At 36.7% G+C, this 24990-nt stretch overlaps 1 protein-coding gene across 5 annotated transcripts; it reads right to left on the bottom strand.

Moving 5' to 3' along the window:
- Positions 1 to 4920: 4920 nt before the first annotated feature.
- NUDT12 (nudix hydrolase 12) lies at positions 4921 to 17028 on the bottom strand. Of its 5 annotated transcripts, none has more exons than XM_040541533.1 (7): positions 16950 to 17028; positions 15817 to 16030; positions 12663 to 13255; positions 11570 to 11737; positions 9675 to 9788; positions 7504 to 7703; positions 4921 to 6270 (listed from the first exon to the last, which is right to left on the bottom strand). In XM_040541533.1, the coding sequence occupies exons 2-7, from the start codon at positions 16020 to 16022 to the stop codon at positions 6160 to 6162; spliced, it is 1392 nt and encodes a 463-aa protein (XP_040397467.1). In that variant the 5' UTR covers positions 16023 to 16030; positions 16950 to 17028; the 3' UTR covers positions 4921 to 6159. The 5 variants fall into 5 exon arrangements, with proteins under 5 accessions (XP_040397467.1, XP_040397470.1, XP_040397469.1 ...); XM_040541536.1 differs by having other exon boundaries at positions 16800 to 17014; XM_040541535.1 differs by lacking the exon at positions 16950 to 17028 and adding an exon at positions 16359 to 16912.
- Positions 17029 to 24990: the final 7962 nt, after the last annotated feature.

Below are 24990 nucleotides of genomic sequence, written 5' to 3'. Positions count from 1 at the left end.
TTTTTTTTTAAACGCATAGCAGTAATACTATTCTGGCTCCTGTGTTAGAAATGGCACCCTGCCTTCAGGGTGCCCTTTGCATTAATTTTAAATAAGGCTAATAAAGTAGCAGTCAGTCAAATATCAAAGAATCACAAAATCATCTAGGTTGGAAGAGACCTCCAACATCACCTAGTCCAACCTCTGACCTAACACTAACAAGTCCTTCACTAAACCATGTATCTTCAAGACTATTTTAGCTTACAATTGAGAACACAAGTGACAGGGAATTTGTATTGAAAAATTACAGTTCAGCCATCATAAGCTTGTGTGTGTACAAGCATTTGTGCCTTCTTAGGGAGAAGACAAGGCATAGGTCCAGTTTTCAGTTCTTAAATTCAGCAAAGCCATATGCGTTGGTTTTTTTTTTTATATATATACAAAGCTAAATGAAAGATTCTTCCTCTTTTCTAAGCTAATCTTGCTTTGTTTAATTATTCTGAGTCTCTGTTGTAACATGAGTAATGTATTATTAAGGATAGGCATTTATTTAATGTTTTTGAAGTTATTTCATTTCTGAATCAAATTGTTTGCTCCTACTGTCATTTAGTTTTCCAGTGCAACAAAATGGTGAACCACTAGGTGGCTATGCTGTAAATGGTCCATACAGAGATCACCTGATGACTTTAAGTACCATGTAATAAACACTCCTCCTTACTGACCACATTTTTCCAGCGGTGAATATCAGTACAGTACCATGGATACTCATGTATTTATTATGTGTGTAAAAACACATTTTCTTACAACTGTCATAAAGAACATACGTTATTATGCATTTTTTCTCTGTTACAGTGGATGAAAATACTTTGTTTCCAGCAAAAGTTCAGAAAATATATTAAAATATTTACCATGAATTTCCATTTCTGCTTTCACTGTTGGGTCTCTGCCATTCCTGTTCTGAGACCAAAGGAAAAAATGTCAATTTGAACACCAGCTTGATCAGCCCTTTTCTTGTCAGTGAGTTTGTTATACTGATGTTTGGTATCTTACATTTAGTTACATTTAATTGGCTTTCTTGTTTTGGCACATAATTCATGCTTTCTCACCATCAGTCATGAGAGCAACTAAATGAAATACCTCACATGTGCAATGTGGCAAATGGCCATGAAATTAGCAGAAATCTCACTACTGTTTCCACTCACAGGAAATAAAATTTCTGTAGTAAAATGGTGCTACCAATAGAATACTACAATCCTTTGTCAAGTCAAATTATTGAAGTTTTCTGAACTTGAGAACAGTTCATCCATCATAACAGAAATAACATAAATCTGGAATCTTGAATTCCACTTGAAACTCAGCTCAACAAGTGAAGCCTGTCAATCAAGTAATACACTACCACAGTTAACCCTTTGAAAATATATTAGCTTGTTTTGAGATAGTCTGCAACTAGAAAATATAAATTATGGTTATTTGAGAAAAATCTGTCATTTCTTATAGAATGCATTAAGGACAAAAGTTATATCCTAGCTTCTAGGATTCAATTTCCACTGTCTAAAATGGAAAAATTTAGATACTGTATTTCCTGACTATGCAGTTTCCATAGTCAGTTTCTCCAGAAGAGGAACTTCAATTGCATAGATTAGGAGCAATTTGGGTTTAGAGAGAAGAAAAAAAAAGGAATGTTTAATACTTCGTAGGCTCATTTTTTAGTAGGCGTGTTGAGAAAAGGTCTGCATTCCTTCACTGAACTGGGAAGGACAGCTCCAGTGTCAGAATGGTTCTCTCCTTAGAAAGAAATAAGAAAGTACTTTAACAAAGATAGTTTAGTAAGCAGGATGAGAAAATGGTAGGAGAACAATCTGCAATCCAGGCTTATTTAAGTGCTGCAAACTGAATTTGTAAGCTTTTATACTCAGTGGTATGTAACATTTCTTCTTGACTAATATCCCTGTAGTCTTATCATTATCTTTCCTCACCTTTCAGATCTGAAACGTTATTTGCAGGAAGATAGTTCAAAAGAAACAAACAAGCAAACTAAATCAAACAATTTCATTCAGATAGGCTTTCAGTTTTGAAATTACACAGTACTAAACTTTAGTTCCTGTATGTTAAAATTACAGATAAGAGTCTTAGGAATCAAAAATCCATCTTAGAAATATCTACTGTTTAGGAAAGCATTCTTATTTATTAATAATAAAAAAAATCCACCTTAAAAATCCCTTTTATTTAGGAAACCGTCATTCTTGTTTATTCACAAAAACTATATACTCAATTCAATTTCAATTATACTTAAGTATAATTGAAATTCTTTAAACTATATCCACTGTGAAAAAACAACTTCAGAAATCCCCCATTTTACAAAAACTATGATGAGTTACGGTAAGTTAGTTTATACAAAATATATACTGACAGGGTTGTTACTTAAATAAAAAAGATGTTTATACTTACTGTTACTATGAGCCAAGATTCATTTTCCTCAGATGCTTGCTTGCTATTATAGACTCTGTGAATAGTTTGCTTTTCTAAGCTCATGAAGGATGTGCTAGCCGTCTTGCTAAGGCTTAATAGGATAACAGGTTCAATTTTTTTTTTTCCTTTGGACTTATCCACTTCCGTACTGTCAACCCCAGTTGGCAATGATATGCAGCATACATCTACCCTTCCAATCACTGAAGCAAAAAAGGACTACTGCTTATTTAACTCTTAACAGCTGAAGCAAATATGAAAAATAGTAACTCAACTCACTCAGGCTTTACATTTGTCAATTGTGTCTGAAAAGTCTTAGCCAATAAAATTACCTATACTAAGATTAAAGATAAGAGAGAGAGCAATGTCGTTCACAGTCTTGCTCCACTTCTTTTTCTATTTCTGTCCCTTAAGCTCAGAATCTGATTAGTATATTTAATTCCATGCAGCATCATGACTGGTCTACCTTTAATCAGCCTACTGATATCCAGCCTTTTTTCCTTCACATGGTGTAGAATTCAAGATCATCATTTACCAATATTCCTACACAAAATACAACACATACTGTTCATGCTATATTATTGACACTGGAAAGACTTTATTTTTCATATGCTTATACATGTCTAATACAAAAAATGAGATAAAAGAAGTATGCTTATGGGAACTGATGCAGGTTTAGTAAAAATCTCACAAAGGTATTTGTAACATGGGCTTACAGCTTTGTTAGTAGTATGAATTTTGTGTTTAAACAGCATCTATTTTTTGTCCACTATGTTATTATTTCTATTTCTTATAATAAAAAACACAATGGACATACATTACATACATTATACATTACATATCTACACATATACATATAGACAATACATATCTAAAAATATATACTGAATAGAAGTTAATTCTCATTAGTTGACTGGCAAACTGGAAGAGAAAATGTTTTGAGAATTTTCTCTAGTTACTACTTACACTTTTTGCTTTGGTACCACAGTAGAAGCAGGACAGAAGAGAGTGATAGATCATTACCACACAACATGAACAAAACCCCTCTATTTTTAGTGGTTTCCAGGATGGCATTTTCTTAACATACTGCATTAACTTAGTGGTAAGAAATAACCTCCTTGCACAGCTGCAGTCTTTTGGATAAAGCATACAACTCAAATGTTAGGGAGTTGTTACGCTGATCATATTCCAGTGAGGATCACTACACTTTCTATTTAATTTCCACACTAAATTTAATTTGGCCCTTTCCTAAATTGCTCTGGTTGCTAAATAACTACAGCATTTGGTTCTTCAATTAGATATTTCATACATAATCTGAAAATAACCATCCTTCAGAAAATTTCTAGGGATAGGTATTTTCAAACTAAAACTCAAACTTGCAAACAAATCAAATTAAGGTAATAAATACCCAGGAAACCTGTCATTTTAAATAGGAGATCAAAATGATTAAATTAGTTTTCTTAAAGAAATGATGTTTGTCCCCTTTACTGTGAGTGGTTCATCTGCTGAAGAAGAAGAAAAAGGACTGCTAGTTAGCTTTCAAAAATGTATATACATTTTAAAAAGTTATAATTATCACCAAAAGTTATTAGAAATGAGATCATTAAAATATTACTCACTAACTCAGATTACTAAAACATTGTTTTCTTTTCCAACCTTTTTCTGCCATTTTCATGCTGTAAAATTACAATTCTTCAATTACTTATTAGCATTGATACATATTTCTTACACAAATTCTCAATTAAATAATCTGAATCAATATAAATATTGGTTATGGTCATCTTCTTCTGAGTTTCCCAATTACAAACCTACCTTTATAGCAATCCACCTACATATATAATCCACCTATATTAATTTCCTACATGAAAAAAATATCAGAATGTAACTTTTATATGCATTTTTAGTTACCTTAATCTGATAAATGATTTACCTTCCTATGATCTATATATTGCTTGATCCTTCCTCTTCTGTCTGCTCCTCATTCCTTCCTTGTTCATCTTGCTTACCATGTAATCATCGCAGTCCTAGGTAAACATTTCTTCCACTACTGTTCACATGCTCTCCATTGTTCTCTTCTACTTGTAAGAAGAAGTTGCAACTAGACTTTCTTCTGCCCCATGTTTTTTTTTTTTTCTTAAGATTATTTCTACCAGGACCACATATTGACAGTAGTGGTAGTCCATGAGAGCTTATTGTACTTCTTCTCTGTAAAAGAAAATTTTAAAGGAAAGAGTGTATTTCTTCCTTCTCATTTTCAGGTAGCTCAACTGATAAAGTTATTTTCTTAATTTGTAGTTGTGGGTGAAACAAGGGAGAGAGTAAAGCAATATAATGATTTCTTAGCTGTTCCAAGACTGTCAGAAGTGCTTCCTGCTTTAAACCTTGATGCCTTAAAAAAAAAAAAAAATGCTGCCTTAGTGTGAACACTGAATAGAGAGACACAACATTTTTACTGATTCCAGAATCTGCACAGAATTTTGAAACAAATCTTGCATAGTTTATTGATTAAAAAAATATTCAAATTGTTCTGAATAAACAATGACCATTTCATAACAAGTTAATTTTTATGACTATCATTGTATTTCCTCCTGTTCATTTGCATTTTTATAACACTGCAATGTCTGCATTATCACAGACTACTGAATCATAACATAATGAAATTAATAACAACAGTATACTTTTATAAACTTCCATTTTAAAAGGATATATTCTTTCAATAACACAATAAATTAAGGCACAAATCTGAACTATAACATTAAATATCCATAAGTAATTATTTTAATTAACATATTGTCTTCTCAGTCTTACAGCTGGGGTCAATATATTTCTTTCAACTGTAAATTCTTAATAGCAGTAATAATCTAAATGTCTCAATTTGTATAAAACAACTTCGTATATATTTTCAGACATTATGTCTTTTAAATAATCTTTTCTCCTCCATTAGTCCTCCATTACTAATTATCAGAGAATGAAATAACTCATTGGCTAGGGTCAATACATACATTATTATCTTGGTTTGGTTTTCCAATACATTATCCATAAATATTGTGTTATACTTTTAAATTCAGGATGACGTAACTGTGTAACTGGATGAAATCAGACTGGAAGAATAAATACCCTGCTTACAGTGTTATTCATGTAAAAGATAAAAAGTACTACATATTCACCACTGAATGATGCTATTAGCTTAAAACTAGCTGTTGCTGATGGGACTTACAGCAATGAACAGTGACTGTTGTTTTTTGTGTTACGTAGAATTTTTAAAAATGGAGACAGGGAAAAATGAGAAGGAAACTAGTATAACAGAACAGGAGGACGTAAATACAGAGTGCAGGCAACAGGCAAGGTTAAGCCTTTTTGTAATGTGACTCCTTCTAGTGGTGGACAGGAAAATCCAAATCAAACATTAAGAACATGATAGTGACAGGCATAATAATTTGATCAAACAAAAACAAAGCAGCATATGCAAAATAAAGTATTAATTTTGCCTAGCTGTTTCGTGATTCCTTGGGATAATCACTGTGTTATTACTCAGTTTTCACTGGGGTCTGAAAAAAATTGTAAAGGTTTGCATATTCACTTCAGGAACCAAAGCAAAGACTCAAAAACTTACACGGTTGCACAAACATTAGATAAACAGTTCTTTCTAGTTTATTCCTAATTTTAGCATCCACTAAAAGAAATAATTCAACTTAAAGAAATCAGTTATTTGAATTAAAGATTAGCATTCATTCCAATCCAATGTTTTATCAGCTGGTGTGCAATAGCTCGACTTGGTGGTACAAAGAATGAACGCTGATTTCCTTTAATGAGAACTTCCACAACCTGAAATAAAAAGAGATTCTTTTTGTTAGAAGATAGAATTATAAGCCATATGGAATCTAACATTGAATTAATACAGGAATTAACAATGATGATCAGTCTAACGTTACTGTTCCCATTAATGAATTACTACCAGAGAAATACAGGAAAAAATATATGGAAGAGTTGTTGAATTCTTACATTTTTGAGCTTAAATGTGACCCAAAGGATACTTTCATACAACCATGGAGATCGTTAAAGTGATATTCAAGTTTTTTTGTGAAGTCTCTGCAAGGAAGAACCACCAGATGGTGCTCTACACCATTCCATAAATTCTTTTTGTTTTCTTTTATCATGTAGTGTTGGAGAAAATCTTTTGTTCATTTTCTGAGCCAGTAGCAAGCAACATGGGTATATACTTTCAGTTTAGCACACTTTTGTAGTACATTTATTCCCAATTCTAGACCAATCTGCATATGTCTAGCTGTATTCAGAACTAATACTCATTTAAAATAATGTAATCAGTGCTGTCAGAAATACACTGAGATTATAGGTGACTAATTTTTCCTTCAAGTTGACTTACAGAGTCACAACACTTGCAACTGCTAGGCATTTGTATAGTGTTACAGGAAGTTTAGCTTATAAGTAGCTTGTGACAAAACCTGTGAAGACTACATTGTATAAGCAATCGTTCTGTTTTCTACTCATGAGCTCTTTCTGTGAAAGTTTATTTTTTTCTCTTTTTCATTTGAATTTCATATTAATGCATAGTAAACTGCATTCAATACCAGAGCATTGAAAAACTAGTTCACGGAAAAATGATTCAGATTAGAATTCCCAGAATTTTTACCTAAACCTCACCTCCACCCCCAACAAATCTGGTAGCATGCTTGTTTGGAGAAAGTCAGGTGATGAACACTATTTCTGCCAAAATGCAAAGCACAGGCTTGTAAAGAAACTGGTCTAAAATAACTATAACTTGGATATCTCCAAAAAGGAAAAGGTGAACAGCTAACTGGTAAAAATGTCATAAAATGGACTTGCAGGTGACCCAGTAATTACTGGGCTCCTTATCAGTATCTGCCTTCCACTGTTTGTGTGTAACCTACAAATACAATATAATGCAACTGTAGTATGATAAAATGGAGAGTATACTTGCTTATTCAACTTGCTGAAAAAAGAAAGTATCTATTCTATGCCAGAAGTGATACAGTCACAGACTAATCAATATAAGAAGGAAATTAAATTGAACTTTACCTGTTCTCTAGTGAACCAGCGGGCATCCTCTATTTCATTCTTGTCAACTCTAATTTCTGTAGACACTGCAACAGCTAAGCAGCCAATCATTAGGGAGGAGGGCATTGGCCATGGCTGACAAGAGACATACTGAACATGGCCAACTTTGACTCCAGCCTCCTCTTCTACTTCTCTTCGAACAGCATCTTCTATTGTTTCGCCTAATCAAAAAGGGCAAAGAACCAACAGCTGATGAAAATACTCCAACCAAGGACTACATCCTGTGCTTTGAACTGACTCAAAAGATTTGAAACTGCACCAGACAATTACCTATAGACATCCATTTCACAGATCAGGGCACAGACCTTAAACATGGGATGGTGAAGTCTAACAAGGTAAAAATAGCCACCAAAGCAAAATGTAACTTCGTAAATAAAGTATCATAATTTCTCCATCATACTGTTTATTTCCTGAATTGATAATTTATCATTCATACAACCTATCATTACTCTGCTTAAGACTTTAAAAATTGGGTAGGAAATACATTGTTCCTTAAATGAATTATGAAATACAGATTTGTTCATTTAAAAATAGCATTGTGTTAATTTTTAGGTTTTCTGTATGATTGTAACAGTAAGTAGCTAACTTGAAAATCGACATTTAAAATGGCAATAATAAGAAAACAGAGACTTAAGCAGGCTTGCAGATTTCTGTACTGTATTATTCACTTTGCCCGATTCATTCATTGTCCTAATCTAAATAATTCTCCAAACTTAAATTGCAGTGGAAAAGCTTATTTCTACATTCATGGAAGACTTTATTAGGAAAAGGTTCTTTGCTAGAGAGGGTGGTCAGGCAGTGGAGCAAGCTCCCCAGGGGAGTTCAAGAAGTGTTTGGACAATGCTTTCAGATGTGGTCTGATTTTGGGGTGGTCCTGTGTGGAGCTAGGAGTTGGACTCGATGATCCTTGTGGGTCTCTTCCAACTTGAGATATTCTATGATTCTGTAACTTCTGGATGTACACGTGGAATATTGATGGTCGTAGGCTTATGTATGTATACATGTCCTGTGTTATAACCACTAATTACAGATTCATTAGATAGTCCATGCATCAGTATGTGTTTATTTGAAGATAATTGAAAAATCCTTTCAAGTAGTTGGAACCAGATTTTTTATACAAATCTCAATATACCGTGATGTTTCTATACATCTCACCTTGTCCTATCAGAAAACTAAGCACTAATATAACAATCTTTTCAGTCTTTTGTCTTTTCATCCAGTTATGGAATTAACTTCTGAATAAATTTCAAGATCTGTGGATGTTTCCTTCGCCTTCTTTACTAAATGATAGACCAAATATTATTTTAACTAGCAAGTGAACTCCTAAGAGATAGAAGTTCTAGTGCAATTAAGTTCAACTGATCAGAACTGGTAAGATCAGCTACTCTTAAATTTTAGTACGTATGCTTGAAATGAGTATTGGAAAGTGGGGAATAAGAAAGAAAGTGGTGAAGAAATAAACATCCCGACTTTTCTTAAATGACACTTCAATCAGTTTATTCGTGCTGTAACCACATTTCATTTGCATACCGTTACTGAATATGGTTCAGCATATAGTTGTACAGTATAGTTATAAATTACACTCTAGCTGGTGATTAAGACTTATTCACAATATAAGAGTGTTTTACAACTTTTTGTAGCTACCAATAATTTTAGATAATTTCAAATATTATTGCTAAATACAGTTAGCAAAATCTCTTTACTTTTCTTTCTCATATTACAAAATTTCTACTTATCTTCCATAGAATCAATCAGATAAGCATATACTTACCTTTAATTTATGCTTTAACTCTTATTTTTCCTATACTTAAATCCTATTTCCCAGAATTCCTATACTGAATTCATATCACCACAGAAAGTTCCTTTATATATTTTATTTTTTTCACTTAAGTATATGATTTAAGAGTGAATGATGAGAAAGCTATTTTAAAATTGTATTTATTCAGGTTGCTTTTCGCTATTTAAAAAAATCAACTTCTGCAGAGTATGGTAACTAGCATGTTTATTATAACAACATCTAAAATGAAGAACATTTATTTGACATAAAACAGAAGAAATCTCTATATTATTTTAAATGCACAATACTGATATGTGAGAAAACCCATCGGATAAGGGAAAATGAAATTACTTACCAGGTTCTACAAATCCAGCAAGACAAGTAAACATTCCTGGAGGAAACCTCTTTTGTCTACCTAAAAGGCAGTGGTTCCCATCTGGATGGATGACTTGCATTATCACAACAGGATCTGTAATGGACATGAAAGGAATATATTACAACTTTTGGGGAACCTAAAAGCAGCAATAAAATTCAGCCTATTCAACACCAGTGTGTATACAAATGAGATAACTAAGTGCTTGAAATCAAAACAGTGTAGATGCCCAGAGCAAGTTGTTATTTTATTTCACTTTGTTTGGCTGTTTTTTTGTTTTGTTTTGTTTTTTTTTTGTTTTTTCCTCCCGGTAAGATACTGTTTATTTTGTTTTGCAACATGCTTTGTGAGTGTATGCCAAGGTTAGGGCATAAATTACCTGCAACCCAAACATATAATCTGTTAAGAGTATAAACTATACATCCAGCAGATAACAACAATTTCATCAACAAATACAATTTACTATCACCTCCTCTACATACACAGGTTTGTAGGTTGTACTTTTCACTACACATTGAAGAGCTAGGTATTCTAGTTACAATGTAAATACTGACTAACCTTTTCACTTTTTTCTTCTGTTTGCTCTCAACCCCTTATCTGGTGAAGCATTATCTACTTTTCACTCTTGGTTGTTTTATGTAACTTATTGTTTCTTGCTAAGTATTTTCTCCTATTGGTATCATTCTTTTTGTCATGACTTTCTGTATACAGTTCACCTACCCTCTTCTTCCCTTTTAATTTGCTACTTTATTACATATACCAATGTTTCATTTTTAGTTTTTGTTACCTCTGCTTTTATATATTTTTCTCTTTTTAATATTAAAAGACTTACTTCAGCAATTGCTATAAGCAATGATTTCAAAGACTGTTGTCCTGCGCAAAGGTATCTGCCACTTGGCACAATGCAAAATTTGCAGTGCTGCTGTCTGTAAACTTTTTTCAAAGAAAGACATAAGTAGAAAATGCTGGTTCAGCTGTCCTTCCTATATAATCCCTTTCTTTCTCTAAATTTGTTGTGTTAGAAACTGCAAAGAAATGGCCACTAGTATTTTAGCAAGCTTCACAACAGCCCATGAGAGAGAAGGACATGGCACAATTTTTTGATTATTACAAAGGTATGTCTAGAGCATGTAATAGAAACTAATTCAGAAATACAATACACATGCAACGGAAGTTCTGGAAAGAACTACAACTGCAAAAGAGAAGACAAAGTAGGGGAAGGAAAGGTGATCGCCATATGTGGTCACCAAACAATCCAGGAAAAAAAAAGGTAATTTTTCTTTCCATGTTGTCTTTCCATCACTACCACAGCAATTATAACAACCTCCTTTGCAACACATAAATAAAAGGGGTTATAAAATATATCAAAGCTTATATTCTGGGTAGATATAGGCCTGGCAGTTTGCAGTTGACAATGAAAAGTCAAAGCCAGTGAAGACGGCTAATGCAGTTGAAGAGGCACTACAGAAAAATGAACACCATACCAGAAATTTGTTACAGAGCCAAACAGATTATTTCAAGCTAATAGGACTTTTGGTAGGTGAGAAAACATGCAGAAAAAATAGAAAGTAAAATGCGACCTTCTGGACTGCTTATATTGTTGGAACATCTAACTGATATAGCTGCATTGTGACAAAGACTGATATTGTCACTGCAATTTCTGTCACACAGTGCAATACAAGAGAGAGAAACCTGAATTTCTTAATCCTAAATATAGCTGAGACACACATAATCTTGACAGAGGTGAACACGTAAGTGCTGGGACAGAAGATGAAATAATTAAAAAGAAACTGAGTTAAATAAATAATTAAATAAATAGTTAAAAAGAAACATGCATATAATCCCTTTTGACCAAGTTTATCTTACAATATCCTCACCTACTCTTGGATATGATGTGTTGTGAACACCTTGGAGACTGGGACAACCTTCTTTTAGACAAGTTTTCTTGTAACCCCCTTCTTCAATCTTGGTTGCACTCCCACATGTTGGGCAGAATCGGTAACGGCTGTGCCATGCTAGAACAGATCTAGCCTGGGCTACTACACCTTTTAAAGAATACAATGAAAATAATTAAGCTCACACACTAATTCATTTAAGACTTCAACATTACACAAAAAAACAAGTATTAAAGTTCAATGTAAAAATCAAAGTAGACTACGGCTTAACAACATAAGTTGAATGATGCAAGTCATTTAAATCTTTCTCTGCAGCACAGCATATGCAATATTACACAGTATTATGTAGACACAGTATAGATACAGACCAATTTATTCGTTTGGAATATTAATCCAGACCAATATAACCTCTTTCTCACTAAAATTAATTTTCCTGGGTGAAATGCCAGAATTTTGTATCACACCTTTTTTTTTTTTTTTTTTTTCCAGATGGAAAAAGTACTTCCTACAGGTATCTTGACATAATAATGCATTGTCCCATCTAAACTTGAGGTACAAGTGGAGCTTGTCCTTTATCCTTCTGTAAAGGCAAAACTATTACAACTGCAGTTGTTGCAACATGTCCATGACATTAATTCACACTGGGATCTTGACTTTGCAACACTTGCTCAACCTTTTTCTTCTCAGGGAAGTATCCAACAAGCTCCTACTAAGGACTTAGCCTAATTTCTTGTAATGAAAAGTCATTAATGACAGATTTTTTTTTCGTTTTAGAATAATGCACATGCATCAATATTAAAATACTATCTATTATTTGTAAAACCATGATGATAATAAATTTTACAGTTTGCTAGTCACAGTTGCAGATGTCAGCAGTTTGCAACTGCACATTTTTATGTATAGAATTCTTCACAAAGACACTGATAGACTTAATTTTTTTTCTAAAGCCACTGAAAATTCCTGATTTTCAGTGAATACCTTTGCTGTGGTTTGTCTTTGCAGCATATGTCAGTGTATCCTAAAGCATATTCTTCTGACCACACATTTGATTAGTATTGCATTTTATGCATCTTACCAGCTTCCTTTTCAGTTAGCTGCAGTAGTGCTGGCATTGGTGGGTGAAGGAAGTAACAGTCCTCGTGCTTCTCTTTGAATTTCTCAGCAGAAGTGGGATCTATGCTAAGAGCAAACCAAGCAACTAACCCATCATCTTCTTCTTCTTCCACAACCTTTTCATTGCGAGCAGCCATAAAATTCTTGTTGAGCAGAAGTTCAACTCCAAGAAAGATTAACGTGACTTCTGTTTGGCTCATATAGTGTTCCACATCCTTATGATACAGCCTACAAAGCTTGACTTCTGGTGGCTGGGACCTCTCCGTTCCCACACCCAAAGTAACCAAAGGACTCAGATTTGAGAAGAGTATGTATACTGTAGCTGGATGGCTTTGTTTTTTGCTTAGCCACTTGGAATCTGTTCTTTTATCGCTTCTTCTATCCAGAAGTGTCATGCTAAAATAATTTTCATACTCTTTCACTTCAGTTGACAGAAAATTAGGCTTCTGCCCACCCTTCACATTAGCCAACAAATTAGCAATGTGCTTGTACCCCCAAAATTTAGCAATGTCCAGAGCTGTCTGCCTTGACCTATTAATGATGGACCTGTCACACCTACAGAAACAGAAAAGAACAGTGGCTATCAGTGTAAGGTTGTGCAAGAAGAGTTTAAATCCTGTATCATTATTATTCACAGCATATACATCTGATAATATATAGGTGCAGGAACTTTCCAAAACTCAGCAACTAGGTCATTCTTCAGGCTAAATATTTATGGTGTTGAAAAATGATCTTACTTCATTTTATTTTGCTAAGGTCAAATCCCACATTTATGTTGCACTCCTGGTATTACTTAACAAGGTTCATGCCGTACTACAACAGCGACCAATTAATTAAAATCCCAAATACTGCAACATGTCAAAAACATACTAAAAAACCACAAGAAAACTTCTCAAGACCCGTTACAGGTGAAACTTTGTAGACCAAGCCACAGCTCTGTTCTGACTAACCAGTAATACAAAATTCAGTAGCTTAATTAGCATTACTTTCCAGCAGCTACCAAGAGCAACATCAAAACAGTTGTAAGACTAGATTTACCACAGAATAAGAACCAAGAATATGGCTTGTGTTTAGTGGCAGAAGTAGCACTCTGAACTATGGGGAATGAGCTGGTCTATAGGCATCTCTTTGTTCTCATAACAAAGCAAAATGAAACAGGAAAACAGTCACGGTAAATATTCAACTCTATTGAAAAAGATCTCAGATAGGTAAGGGTGGATTGGGAAGTCAAAAAGAGCACGCTATTTTTTTGTTTGTCAATTTTAACTCAAGTGGCTAAGTAAAACAAAAATAGCACTGTAAACTATAAAGTACACAGTAGATGCTGGGTCATACTAATCAGTTTTTAAAACCACAGGATGCCAATATATTACGATTGCTGATACACAGGTAACTGCACCACAGGCAAGACTGTTTTTAGTTAAGATTTTATATTTAACTGAACAGTTTCTGAGAGAGTTTGAGTACATTTTAGAAAAGCATTCAGAGCTTAATTTAAAAGCTTTTGGTGCTAAAGGAACTAAAGTTGCCCACTTATCTTGAAAGATTAATTCTCTTTAGTTTAAAATCTTACCTTATTTCCTACTTAATTTCCTACTACTCAGACACAGAATCTTGTTCTGATTTTGTCTTCTACTTACTGTCTGCTCAGGTACATGAAGACTATGATGAAGCTGTTATTTAGCGTCTTCTGCAGTGGCCCAAACTCTTTAGATCACTATGATTTTTCTTTCAGTCTATAAACATTTCCTGTAGCTTTTCTCAAGCATGGATGAGTTAAAAAAAATGACTAGTTATCCAGGCTCAGTCTCTGGAATGTTATATAATATTACCTTCATAGTTGTACTTGACGTTCATGTTTATGCATCCAGAAACTGTATTTGTCTAAAGGATTATTATGACTAAACCTGACTAAAATGAAACCAAAGAGACTGAGGTAACACATCAGTAACGACATTCAATTGTCTAAGAGAATGGCCATGAAAAAGGCATTTACAAGCAGAAATTCACTCTTCTTTATAGTAAGCACAGCTTCAAATGTTGTTAACCTGTTTACCAAACTGTTTCTCCAAAATCTCAAAGTATTACTCAATACACAGAGGTTTTCAATCCAGAAGATCTAGCACAGTGAAGCTCCTCTGCTTGCTAGAATACACTAATTATGGTGCAAAACAGCAGTTCATCTGACACTCCCTGCTGAGCTCCAGCAGAAAGTACAGCATCTGCATAGGGCTAAAAAAAAGTGTAAAAATATCCTGGAGGCTGTGGAATGATGTGCTTGAGATTACTCATAACCACAGAATGAACTAGTCTTGCATGGCTCCGTAATTAGGGTTGCAGAGAGGAACAGATCAGCCTTGATTAAGATAGAGCTCTGCTGAACTCTCGCTCTCATTATGAAATGTTTTCCATTTGAAACATATCGATCCTAACTTTATTCAGGCTTTAGAAAAATCTTTGAAGTTTCAAAAACTTTGCAGCATTTTGTGCTTTTCTAAGTGTCTTGCCAGACTAGAACTACAGGAGTTGAAGATGGACAACAAATGTATTAAAACAAGTCTTTGACAAGTAAAGAACATGCATGGTGTCATAGTGACTGAATAAAAAAATATGACAGCTGAAAGAGGAAGGAAGACACATCTAAAAGAAAAGCAGCATGAAATTCAGCAATCACTAACTTTGGTGTAGGTACGTCTGTCATATCCTACATAATGGTCAATATGTCTGCAAACATTCTGCACTGTAACATAGATGCAAGTGGATTACAATTAAACCTTACAAAAAAAGCCTAAGTAGAACAATCACATACATCAAATTTATATTCAGAACAGTGTTTGGAATGGGGTACAAATTCTGTTCTGTTCTGCAGGTTTCTGTGAGGACTGACAATGTATCTTTGAAGATCAATAATTTTAGGGATCCTTATATCTTTTCAACAGTTTTTAGCAAATAGCACAATCCAGTTATAATATGACACGAAGCATGTAATCCTGAATTTTAAGCCTGAATATTCCTCCACTATCTGTTGAGTAAATTTACTTGTTTGACGTCACATTTAACTGGACAGAAAGAAATTTAGGTCAGAACTCTTCAGTGGGACCTACTAAACAGCTTACCCTTCTTCCAGAAGAATTCGTACAACGTCAAAGTGTCCATTTCTTGCACCATACATCAAGGCCGTCCAGCCGTTATCTGCAGCTGCATTGATAAGTGATGGAGAATGGCTGAGCAACGCTTTCAGTTTGGCTGCATCTCCAACAGCAGCAAAATTATGCAGCTGAGAAATCATTTCCTGATGGAGGTTCTTTTCAAAGCTTGTCATTGTCTCAGCTAAGTTGGAAAACAAAAATGCATGAAAACATATCAGCCATTAGTAAAAACAATTCAAGTAAACGACATAAGTTTAATGCTATACAGGTAACCCAACACTGTCACCAAATTGGTGATATAACAGTAAAATTCTTATAATTAGCACGAAATTGTTAATCCTCAACAAATCTTAGTCCCACACATCACCAGCCATGACAAATTTTTACCCTAAAAATCACGACTCGTTTGAAAGAGGCTTCAGGACAAGAATATTGTGCATGAAATTGAAGCCTATTTGAATACGGAAAACATGTTCTGGTTTCTGATCAAATAAGGATACAAATAAGACCTTTGAACAGTGCAAAAGTCCACTCCAATAAATGAATCTCGGTCGGAAATTCTAAAAAGAATGCAAAATAAATGTAAGACGGCAGTCCCCTTCCAGGGAAAAGGCCTGTTCACCTCACTCTGAGGCGTTTTTTGCTGAGTGGATCTCTGCTCGGGAGCGGTGACAAATTAATTTAGTAACTTGTCCCTTGACCTCTGAGGTTTCGATCCCTTCAGAGGGCAGTCTCTGCGGCAAACAAGCACCTCTGGCATTTCAGGGGCGTTCAGCGCCACCAAACTCCGTTGTCCACCCTCCTCCTGAGGCCCGACGTTTCACAACCCCCGCGGCATCTCTGAACAGTATTACAAACACAGCCGCTGACACATCACTGACTACCAAAAAGGGCCAAACTCGGCTTTTCGCCACGAACAACGCCGATGACCTGCGCCTTAACAAACCCACTTCGCGCCCCGAGCCGCCGCCGGTGCCTGGCGTTGGCCGGGCCCCGCCGGATCCCAGCCCGGGCAGCCTTCGGGGGGACACCGCGGCGCTGCGCTGACCAGGCGAGGGGGGCGGCAGGGGACGGGGAGGTGCTCGGTGGAGCCCCGTTACCGTGAGCGGCCCGGCCGCCGCGGGTAGCTGGGCTCCGGGCGCCCTTCCGCCGCCGTGGGGGCGCATCCCGCCGCCGCCCCGCCCCGCGGGCCCAGGCCTGCCCAGCGCGGGAGAGGCTGGAGCCTGGGCACGGGAGAGGCTGGAGCCTGGGCACGGGACTCGGCCCTCAGGGCGGCTGTGGGAATAGGGGAGAGGGGGGAAAGGTTTCGGGACAGGGTTTATGCTGCCGGCAGGGTGAGGAAAGGAGGGACGGCTCGACTTGCGGGCGATACCTCGTTTTAGTTACGGAGACCAGCCAGGCTTTGTTTATTTGTTTATTTCCCACCACGCAAACAGAAAGCAAAAGCAGGTTATCAATAGAACGCGCGAGTGTTTGTGAGACAAGTGGAGTAAATGATACACAGCTGGGGGAGGTAGTTAAAAGGGAGGCCAGAAAGCCTAAAAACACCAGAAGGCAGGTTAACATACACACTTTCATTGACGCTGTGGAAAGCTTGGGGAAATCGTGGCTGCACCAGTCCTAGAGAAATGCGTGTAGTTAAGCTATCATTACCTCCTAGGAGCTACCAAAAGCGGCATCAGAGCACACTGAATAAGCACCAAGAGCATGGCCTGTGGTTAGCTATCCTCGGCGGAGAACTGGCCCTGTGAGATGCACTCCCTTTCTATCCGCCGTAGGAGCAATGCAGGAGTGAAGCAGTGAGCGTGTGCATGAGGAATTGATAGGAGTATTCTTCCAGACAGGAACAAATGGAAAGTTAAGGGATGTAATTTTAATTTTGTTTAATCAGCTGGAAGCTATCTAGCCCTGCCTGATACAATGAGGGTCATCTATCCATAAACAATTGTTTCCACTTGGTGAAGCGCTGCCACCAGCCCTTCAATAGGTGATTTCCAGCGGCATTCTTTCTTTCCGTGATTATTAATGACTGAAGTAGGAAATAGTTTTCTCATTGTAATAGACATTCAAAGGCACAAATTACTTATCTTCTTAGTAGTGTCTTAAATCTGCCATATATGAAATTATCACCACGCAGCTTTACATCCTGATCTGTGTAATAAAGTCACTGATCTCACAGGTGGGCTGAAGCATTCTTTGTGTTCAGGCAACTGAATCTTGTCTGGTAGCATGCTACAGAACTTCGTTTGCTGGAATAACTCATGTTACCCTGATAAAAGCTTAGAAACTTGCTTTCCTTGTTTGGACAATGTGGGAATAGAAATGTTGTTTTTGCAGTGTTACATTGTTTAGAAGGAAGGAATGTGGTATTGAGATATGCTTACAGTGATAAGAAAGCTCAGCAGGTGACCTCGTAAATGCAGACAACCAGACTCCTTAGAGCAATCAGGTGAGAATCACTATGTTAAGTCAAGCCAGATAAGGGGAGAAAACATTACCACCTCAAAAACAGGCCGGCAACTGAAGGCCAGGCATTGTCTGTGAAGCATCAGATAGATTGTGAACCTGGATTACCCACTCCAGTGGGGAAACAGGGGAGGGTCCTGTCATCAAAAAATATATAAACTGTGTTTTGGAACTAGGAGGTACGCTGTCCTGCTTGTGGGGCGCCCGCCATTGCAATCGCGAATAAATTACTACTTCACTGAGGTCCTCGCCTGAGCCTAAGTTATTGGCTACGGAGTGTTTCTCACAACAAGGAAAAATATCAAGAATAAGAAAGCATCTTAGTACACAGACAGAAGATGAGGAGGGAGACTAAGCTGAGAGATGGGTATTTGGGAATTCAGAAAGAAGCATATCGCTTGAAGCTTCTATGAGACGAAGTATAGGCAGTCTCCTTAATGTTCATATTCAAGATAATGAGATGTATCTAAGCTGGTTATATATAATCTATAGACGTGCACACACACAAATCTTACAGTAGCATTGATCAAGTTACCGTGTCCTGCTAATTGGTGAAACATGCCATAGACAGAAGGATCAGGTAGTGTTTGAGGAGGCTTCCATTATCTTTAGTGGTGCTTCTGGCAGTACCTATTGTGTGTACAATATGAAGCGTGAGATTGAGATGAGCATCTAACTAGACTGAATACTTAAGTATTCAATTATTTTATTGAGAGTTTTTTTTCTTTTAATATGTTTATGCTTTTTTGTGGGAGTGTGGCTGTGGGGTCAACAAGCTCCGTGGTTGGTGAAAACATCAGACTCTTAACGATGAGGCCATCAGGAATGTAAAGAGTTTAGAGGGAACAAAGAAGGGTGATTCAGGAGACGCCTTGCCGTCTCGGGTTGCTTGTTCTCCGGCCGTTGGGGCATGGGGGTTGCTGGGTGTTAGCGGTTGCCGGGCAAAGTTGTTGACCAATGAACAGTTAGTGGGAAAGTACTGCTGTGGCGCGAATGGTATAAGAAGGGAGCTTGTCCTCAATAAAGAGGTGGAAGTTATGTCATCAATAAAGTAGCAGCAGTTACTGATCCTAAAAGAACCCTGGTGTCTGTGTGGTCATTATGCCACACTTTTTAATGGTTACAGAGCAGTCGTACTGTTCTGCATTGCCAGAACATCTTTTTTCCTGCCTTAGATTTTGTGTGTGTGTGTACATGGGTGTCAAGTTATATTTTCTAGCATGAAACTAACTTCAATAACAGCTAGATGTGTGTAAGATTATTTCCTCTAAAATCCTGAACAAAATATTTGCAGACTTTGTGCTGTATCTGTATGGCAATTTTTTTTAGTGCTGTTAGGGTATTAGTGCTATCAGAGTGCTTCTGCCCCCACTTCTTCCTTCTCTACTTTTCCTTCAAAAAGTTCTGACCGTAGCAGTCATATACATGTTAGATTCTACAAAACTAGCTGTGCCTCCCTAAAGGAAGAATCACTTTGAAGGAATTGTTCTGGGAACTTCCCTCAAAGTATCTTCCCTTATCATTTCCAGACATAAAAGGCTTATATCCATTTTAGCATCACTGAAAGATTTCTCAATTTGCAAAATGGGAAGCATGTTTTTATTAAAATCTTAAGACTAAAAAGTATTGGACAAGAATTCTTGTTTCTGTTTTTCCCAGAATCTTATTCCTGTTCCAGAAGTGTAGTGCATGATCAACAGTGTGTATTTTATTTATTTATTTATAAGCTTCTTCAGTATGCCATTTTGGAAGGAAAAACTTCAAATAGCGTGAAGTTCATATTCTTTAGAAAACACTTATGTAATGAGTTCAGAGTGATTTTTATACTAAACGTTGCATAGCTTTCTTCCTTCTTCCCCGTGTTTATAGAACAACAACAACAAAAAGTAGTTGAGGTGTCAAATACAACACTGATACTGTTGCAGTAAAACCTTGCAAAACTGGCTGCAGTTACTACAACTGACACACACAGCTTAAATTAAATCCAGTTTTTCCATAAGTATTACATTTGTAGATTCCTCAGCTCATGTATTAAACAGAAATAATGAACTCATAAAGATCTGTTTCACTGTTTTATTTAAATTGTTCACTGTGTTTTCAAATACTAAATAAAATGATTGCTCATTAGTTCATTTTTAAAATGTGAATCTCAGACAGAGGGCTTAATGTGCACATTCATAAGGTTTTCGTTTTGCAAACAAAACTTTAGCTGGAAACACATATTGTTTTTAATCCTTGTTATAGCTGTAGGTAGAAAGGTCCTGTTTTCTAAACTCGTGATTGAAATTATATGGAAATGGTCTGAGATTTTAATGCCCTTGTGCTATAAATCCTAGTGTGAAATAACTTCAGAGCCAAACTGTGCCCTACCCAGCTCTCTGCCTATTGATTCTTGTTACTATGTTACTGCATTTCCTAGAAAATAGTGTTTCATTGTAAAATACACATTACATAGTCCTTTTAAATTTGATTTGGTTGTAATTTCCATGTACTTTACTCACCTGGAAATCCACAGTGTGGTTCCTCCCCAGAGCAGCAGTAAACATGTTCTATATGGCCAGACTCTAGCTGGAGACCCTCCAAAAGAGTAGATCCTTCCGGACACTTCTGGCCTGGTCATTGAGATTTCATTTTTTTTTATTGTCTCCCTTCTCCCTCTAACCTTCACCATGTGCCTTTTCCAAACTTGTATACTTTGTAAATACTTTTATAAGAGGTTGTGCTATGCTGTTCCAGTGCTGCTTGTACATACCAACTCAAGGGTGATGGTGTTTTTGAATCATGAGGAGTATTGCAGAAGCTTGGGAATATATGGTAATAAATAAATATTTTTTCCTTGTTGGTGGGAAATATTTTTTCCTTGTTGGTTCTCAGTGTGTTTGACATCATGTCAGTAGTCCCCAGCTTGCACGATCATAAGTACCTCAAGTGGAACTTGAGGCATCTTCAGAGGTACTATTATAAAAGTAATGTAATGCCCCTTTGTTTTTGGTATCAGAGATTATAAGAAAAAACAGGAATGGGAATTTAAATTGTTACTTGCATACTAACGCATGAATTTTTAAAGGTTTTAGTTCCGCTAACAAGTTCAGTTATAATGCTGGATAAAATGTTATGATTTCTCGTGGTTATGTGGAACTTTATTTAATCACTGAGATGAATTTTCTAAGAGGAATTTAATGATTCTTTGGAAAAATATGCAATGTTAACTGTCACTTTAAAAACTTGATACCTTTGATGTATTGATTCAAAGATCGATAGTCCAATTTCTTTAAGTGGTATACTCTTTATTGCAGCGCTGGATGCACGGGGGATCTCTCCACCTATCGTGCATACCTGAAGTGAAAAGCCATCCCAAATTTATACAGCAGAGTGATGAATATTTTATTAACGCCTATACATATTCATTATCTAACCCCGCCTACTCTCGCTTCTCATGCTAATTAGTTTTTTGTGTCCTGCGTCTGCGCAGATCCTCTCATCAATTCTGGGCAGTGGTCGTCGGGCTGTGGGTGGTGGTCTCAGAGAGGAAGGCCATAAGTCTTCCTCACAGTGTACTTTTCACCCTTGGTCAGGATTCTGTTGAGTTGGCTTTCTTCCTAACCGCAAGGACTGGTTTTTGCTAATTATTTCTTTATCTTGTGTTCCAATGTCCAGTTTGAGATATATTGTCCTCCAACGTCCTATTTGAAATATATTGTCCATACATCTGTTTCCTGTCCTGTACATAATGGTCTGTTTGCATTTTATTCCTCCTTTATTTCAACTTCTCTAATCAGTATTTAGCATCTAAGTAGTGCTTATTTAGAAGGTCAAAGTGGTGCTGGACTTTGGTGTGATTCTTGAATCCTTGAACTTTGGAAAAACATATGCATATGTGAACATATATGTATGTTATATAAATACAGTCTAGTATAGCCTTTGACTTGACTGAGTCTGTTAGCTCTTTAGTAGTGGAGAACATTGTTGTAAAGTGTATTTATAAGGCTTCTGGAGTTTGAGTGAGGTTGTCAGTGTAAGAATGGAAATGGGTGCTGCACCACTAATTTACTTCAATCTCGAAAGAGACTCTAGTGGCTCTGTATTGATAGTGACTAATGATAGTGTCTTCAAAATGCATGCTGATTGCTGCAGACAACAAATAGAGAGTCATGTCTGAATGCTCTGATGCCCTATTTGTTTTGTGTTGCAGCCTCTAGAAAAAAATTGCATGCTCTGTAAAGAATGTAACAGTGCCACTGGGAGCACTACAATATGCGGGCAAAATGGAGTTGAAGTGTCTGCAAGGAGTGATCAGCACTGCTCCTGTTAGCCTAAAAGATGGCAAAATGATAGTACAAATGGGAGAGAAGCAGTCTGAACAGAAGTGTTGATCCTCAGTTGTTTCATAACCTTACCTGCAAAAGCCTAGCAGTATACAGTTTCTATGAAAACAAGTTCTTAACGTTACTACGGAAAAAAAGCAGAAGTGACCTCTCTGAGCCAGAAACTACTGTAAGTTTAGGTTCTACCACAGCATGCAACTGTTCAGGGATTCCCCATTCCTGAAGGTAAAAAAAAATAAAAATAAATTTTAAAATGAAGAAGCTTAAAGAGAATACTTTGAACTTCCTCTGCCTGAAGTGGATGGGGGATATGTAAGGAAAATAACATCAGTGAGAGGATATGATTTGCAACCCTCCCTAACTGAACATTCTTTGAAGCAATACCTCTGGGAAGTTAATGTTTCAGACTCTTAAAGTCTGTGTGTCTTCCCCACATTATTAGCTAGAAGACTGCAGAAATAAATGGCAATATGGACTACTAAAATTGGAATATGTTTCCTGTGATTCATTAATACTGTCATAACTCAAGTACAAGGAATAAGTGTTTTCCTGCAATGTGTCAGGGTAATTGGATCTTCCCATGAGATGCAGATGTTTTGATGCCAGGATGCTAACCCAGAGAATTTAGGTGCCTAACAATAAAATGTATTCAGGACTATGCATCAGAGGAGAGACAGTTCGGATGACTGGGAGTGTGTTCCTAAACACCCTGTGTTTAGTGAGATCTTGGACACCTGACAGACTTATTACCTCCCTGTACCAGATAACATCTGAAGATACGGTATCTGTAGAAGCTACAGTCTATGTGGAAGCCAACATCACACAAGAATGAAGAGAACTGATATTTACTTGCACGATGCAACATTAATAGATTGATCTGCCTTTTTAATTCTAAGGGGTTTTGGGCTGGCTGACCATGTAGCAACCTTTATTCACATACCAGCTCTGCCTCGGCAGCTAACATCTGTAAAGAAATGAGCCAATAGCACAATTCTAGAGAGAAAAAACAGTTCTGTCCCCCCTACCCCCTCTACTTCCACCCCTGAACTGACTTTAGAATAAAGAAATCAGTGTAGAAATGAGATATCAGTTTTTCAAGTCCGTTTTGTTATCTCTGGTATGCATTGTCTTTTAACTCTTTTTATATGAATTACTAGGCTGTGCTGAGAAGAAATCTGTAAAATAATCCAGTAGCTATCAGTTCTTTCTGGGCTAGGGGCAATGGCTAGCTTAGTTACTTAGACTAATAGATGCATCAAAAATCGAGTAAAAGTATTTTCATGTCCTAGACTATTTAGAAAGAGAATCTGGATTCATCATAGTTTAGCACAGAGAGTCAGAGCTGGGACTAGGTTGCACAGGAGAACAATCTGTTTTAATGTTTTTCAGACTCAAGGTAGAACAGTAGCAATACCATAGAAGGTCTGTGAATTCATCATTTGGGCCTGTACTTCATTCTTAGCTCTTAACTTCAATATGCTTTACAAAGGGTTTTTTTTCCAAGGGTTACTGTGCTAGGTGAAGGCTAAAAGATAGCCCTGGTTTTAACTTGTTCATTGGCAGTGAAAGTGAGACACTGGATGTGTGAGAAGGAAGTGTTGCCAAACACTTCAATTTATGTACAAAGTATTATAATAGATTAATCCTTTAGTGCTTTTTTGGCTTCAGATAAAATTTTGATGCATTCATAGCACATCTAAGGGATTCAAGGCTTTTATGAGGCAAGCAGAAATCAGTATTACCTGACAGGGTTTCATGAACAGGCACCATAACATTCCAGAACAGTCCCCTTCAGTGTTTCTAAGCATGGCTTTGGCACAGTCTCACTGGGTTTACTTCTAGGCGTCTCCCTGATATGTTTACAGACAGTTCTCCCTGAGCACCACTGGGACACAACCTGCAGGGCCTGCTCCAGAGTCCATTGGTACAGATATGCGTCTCTTGGCACTGAAGAGTTGGAGTTAGTTTGGTAGGAGTTTTCACATTCTTATAGGAAAAACCTGTAGCAAAGCTGTGCACAGTGCATGGAACTGTATGTATTCTTTCAGTCCATTAAGCTGTGTTATCAGGAGCTTTCTTTTAGTGTTGGTGTAACTGAATTATATGCTGTGCCTGACAGGTAAAAAGGCATACAGCAGTACCTATCTGCTCAGAACGTGATCCTCAAAAGTGGATGGTTCATGATACAATGGTTAGTGAAGCAATTTTCCTCCAAACAGTTAATGCAATGAGGTGGGGAGTGAGTGCAGAAACTTACTGAAAGTGCGCAAGTTAAATTTGCAGGGATAGTGTGCGTGATGTCGAGGACTGAACGGCAGGAGCAGGATCTTCAAGACTGTCACTTGAAGGG

This window comes from Cygnus olor, chromosome Z, assembly GCF_009769625.2.
Source record: "Cygnus olor isolate bCygOlo1 chromosome Z, bCygOlo1.pri.v2, whole genome shotgun sequence".
NCBI classification, from domain to species: domain Eukaryota; kingdom Metazoa; phylum Chordata; class Aves; order Anseriformes; family Anatidae; genus Cygnus; species Cygnus olor.
The sequence above is the reverse complement of the archived record's forward strand: the minus strand, read 5'-3'. Positions and strand labels throughout refer to the sequence as shown.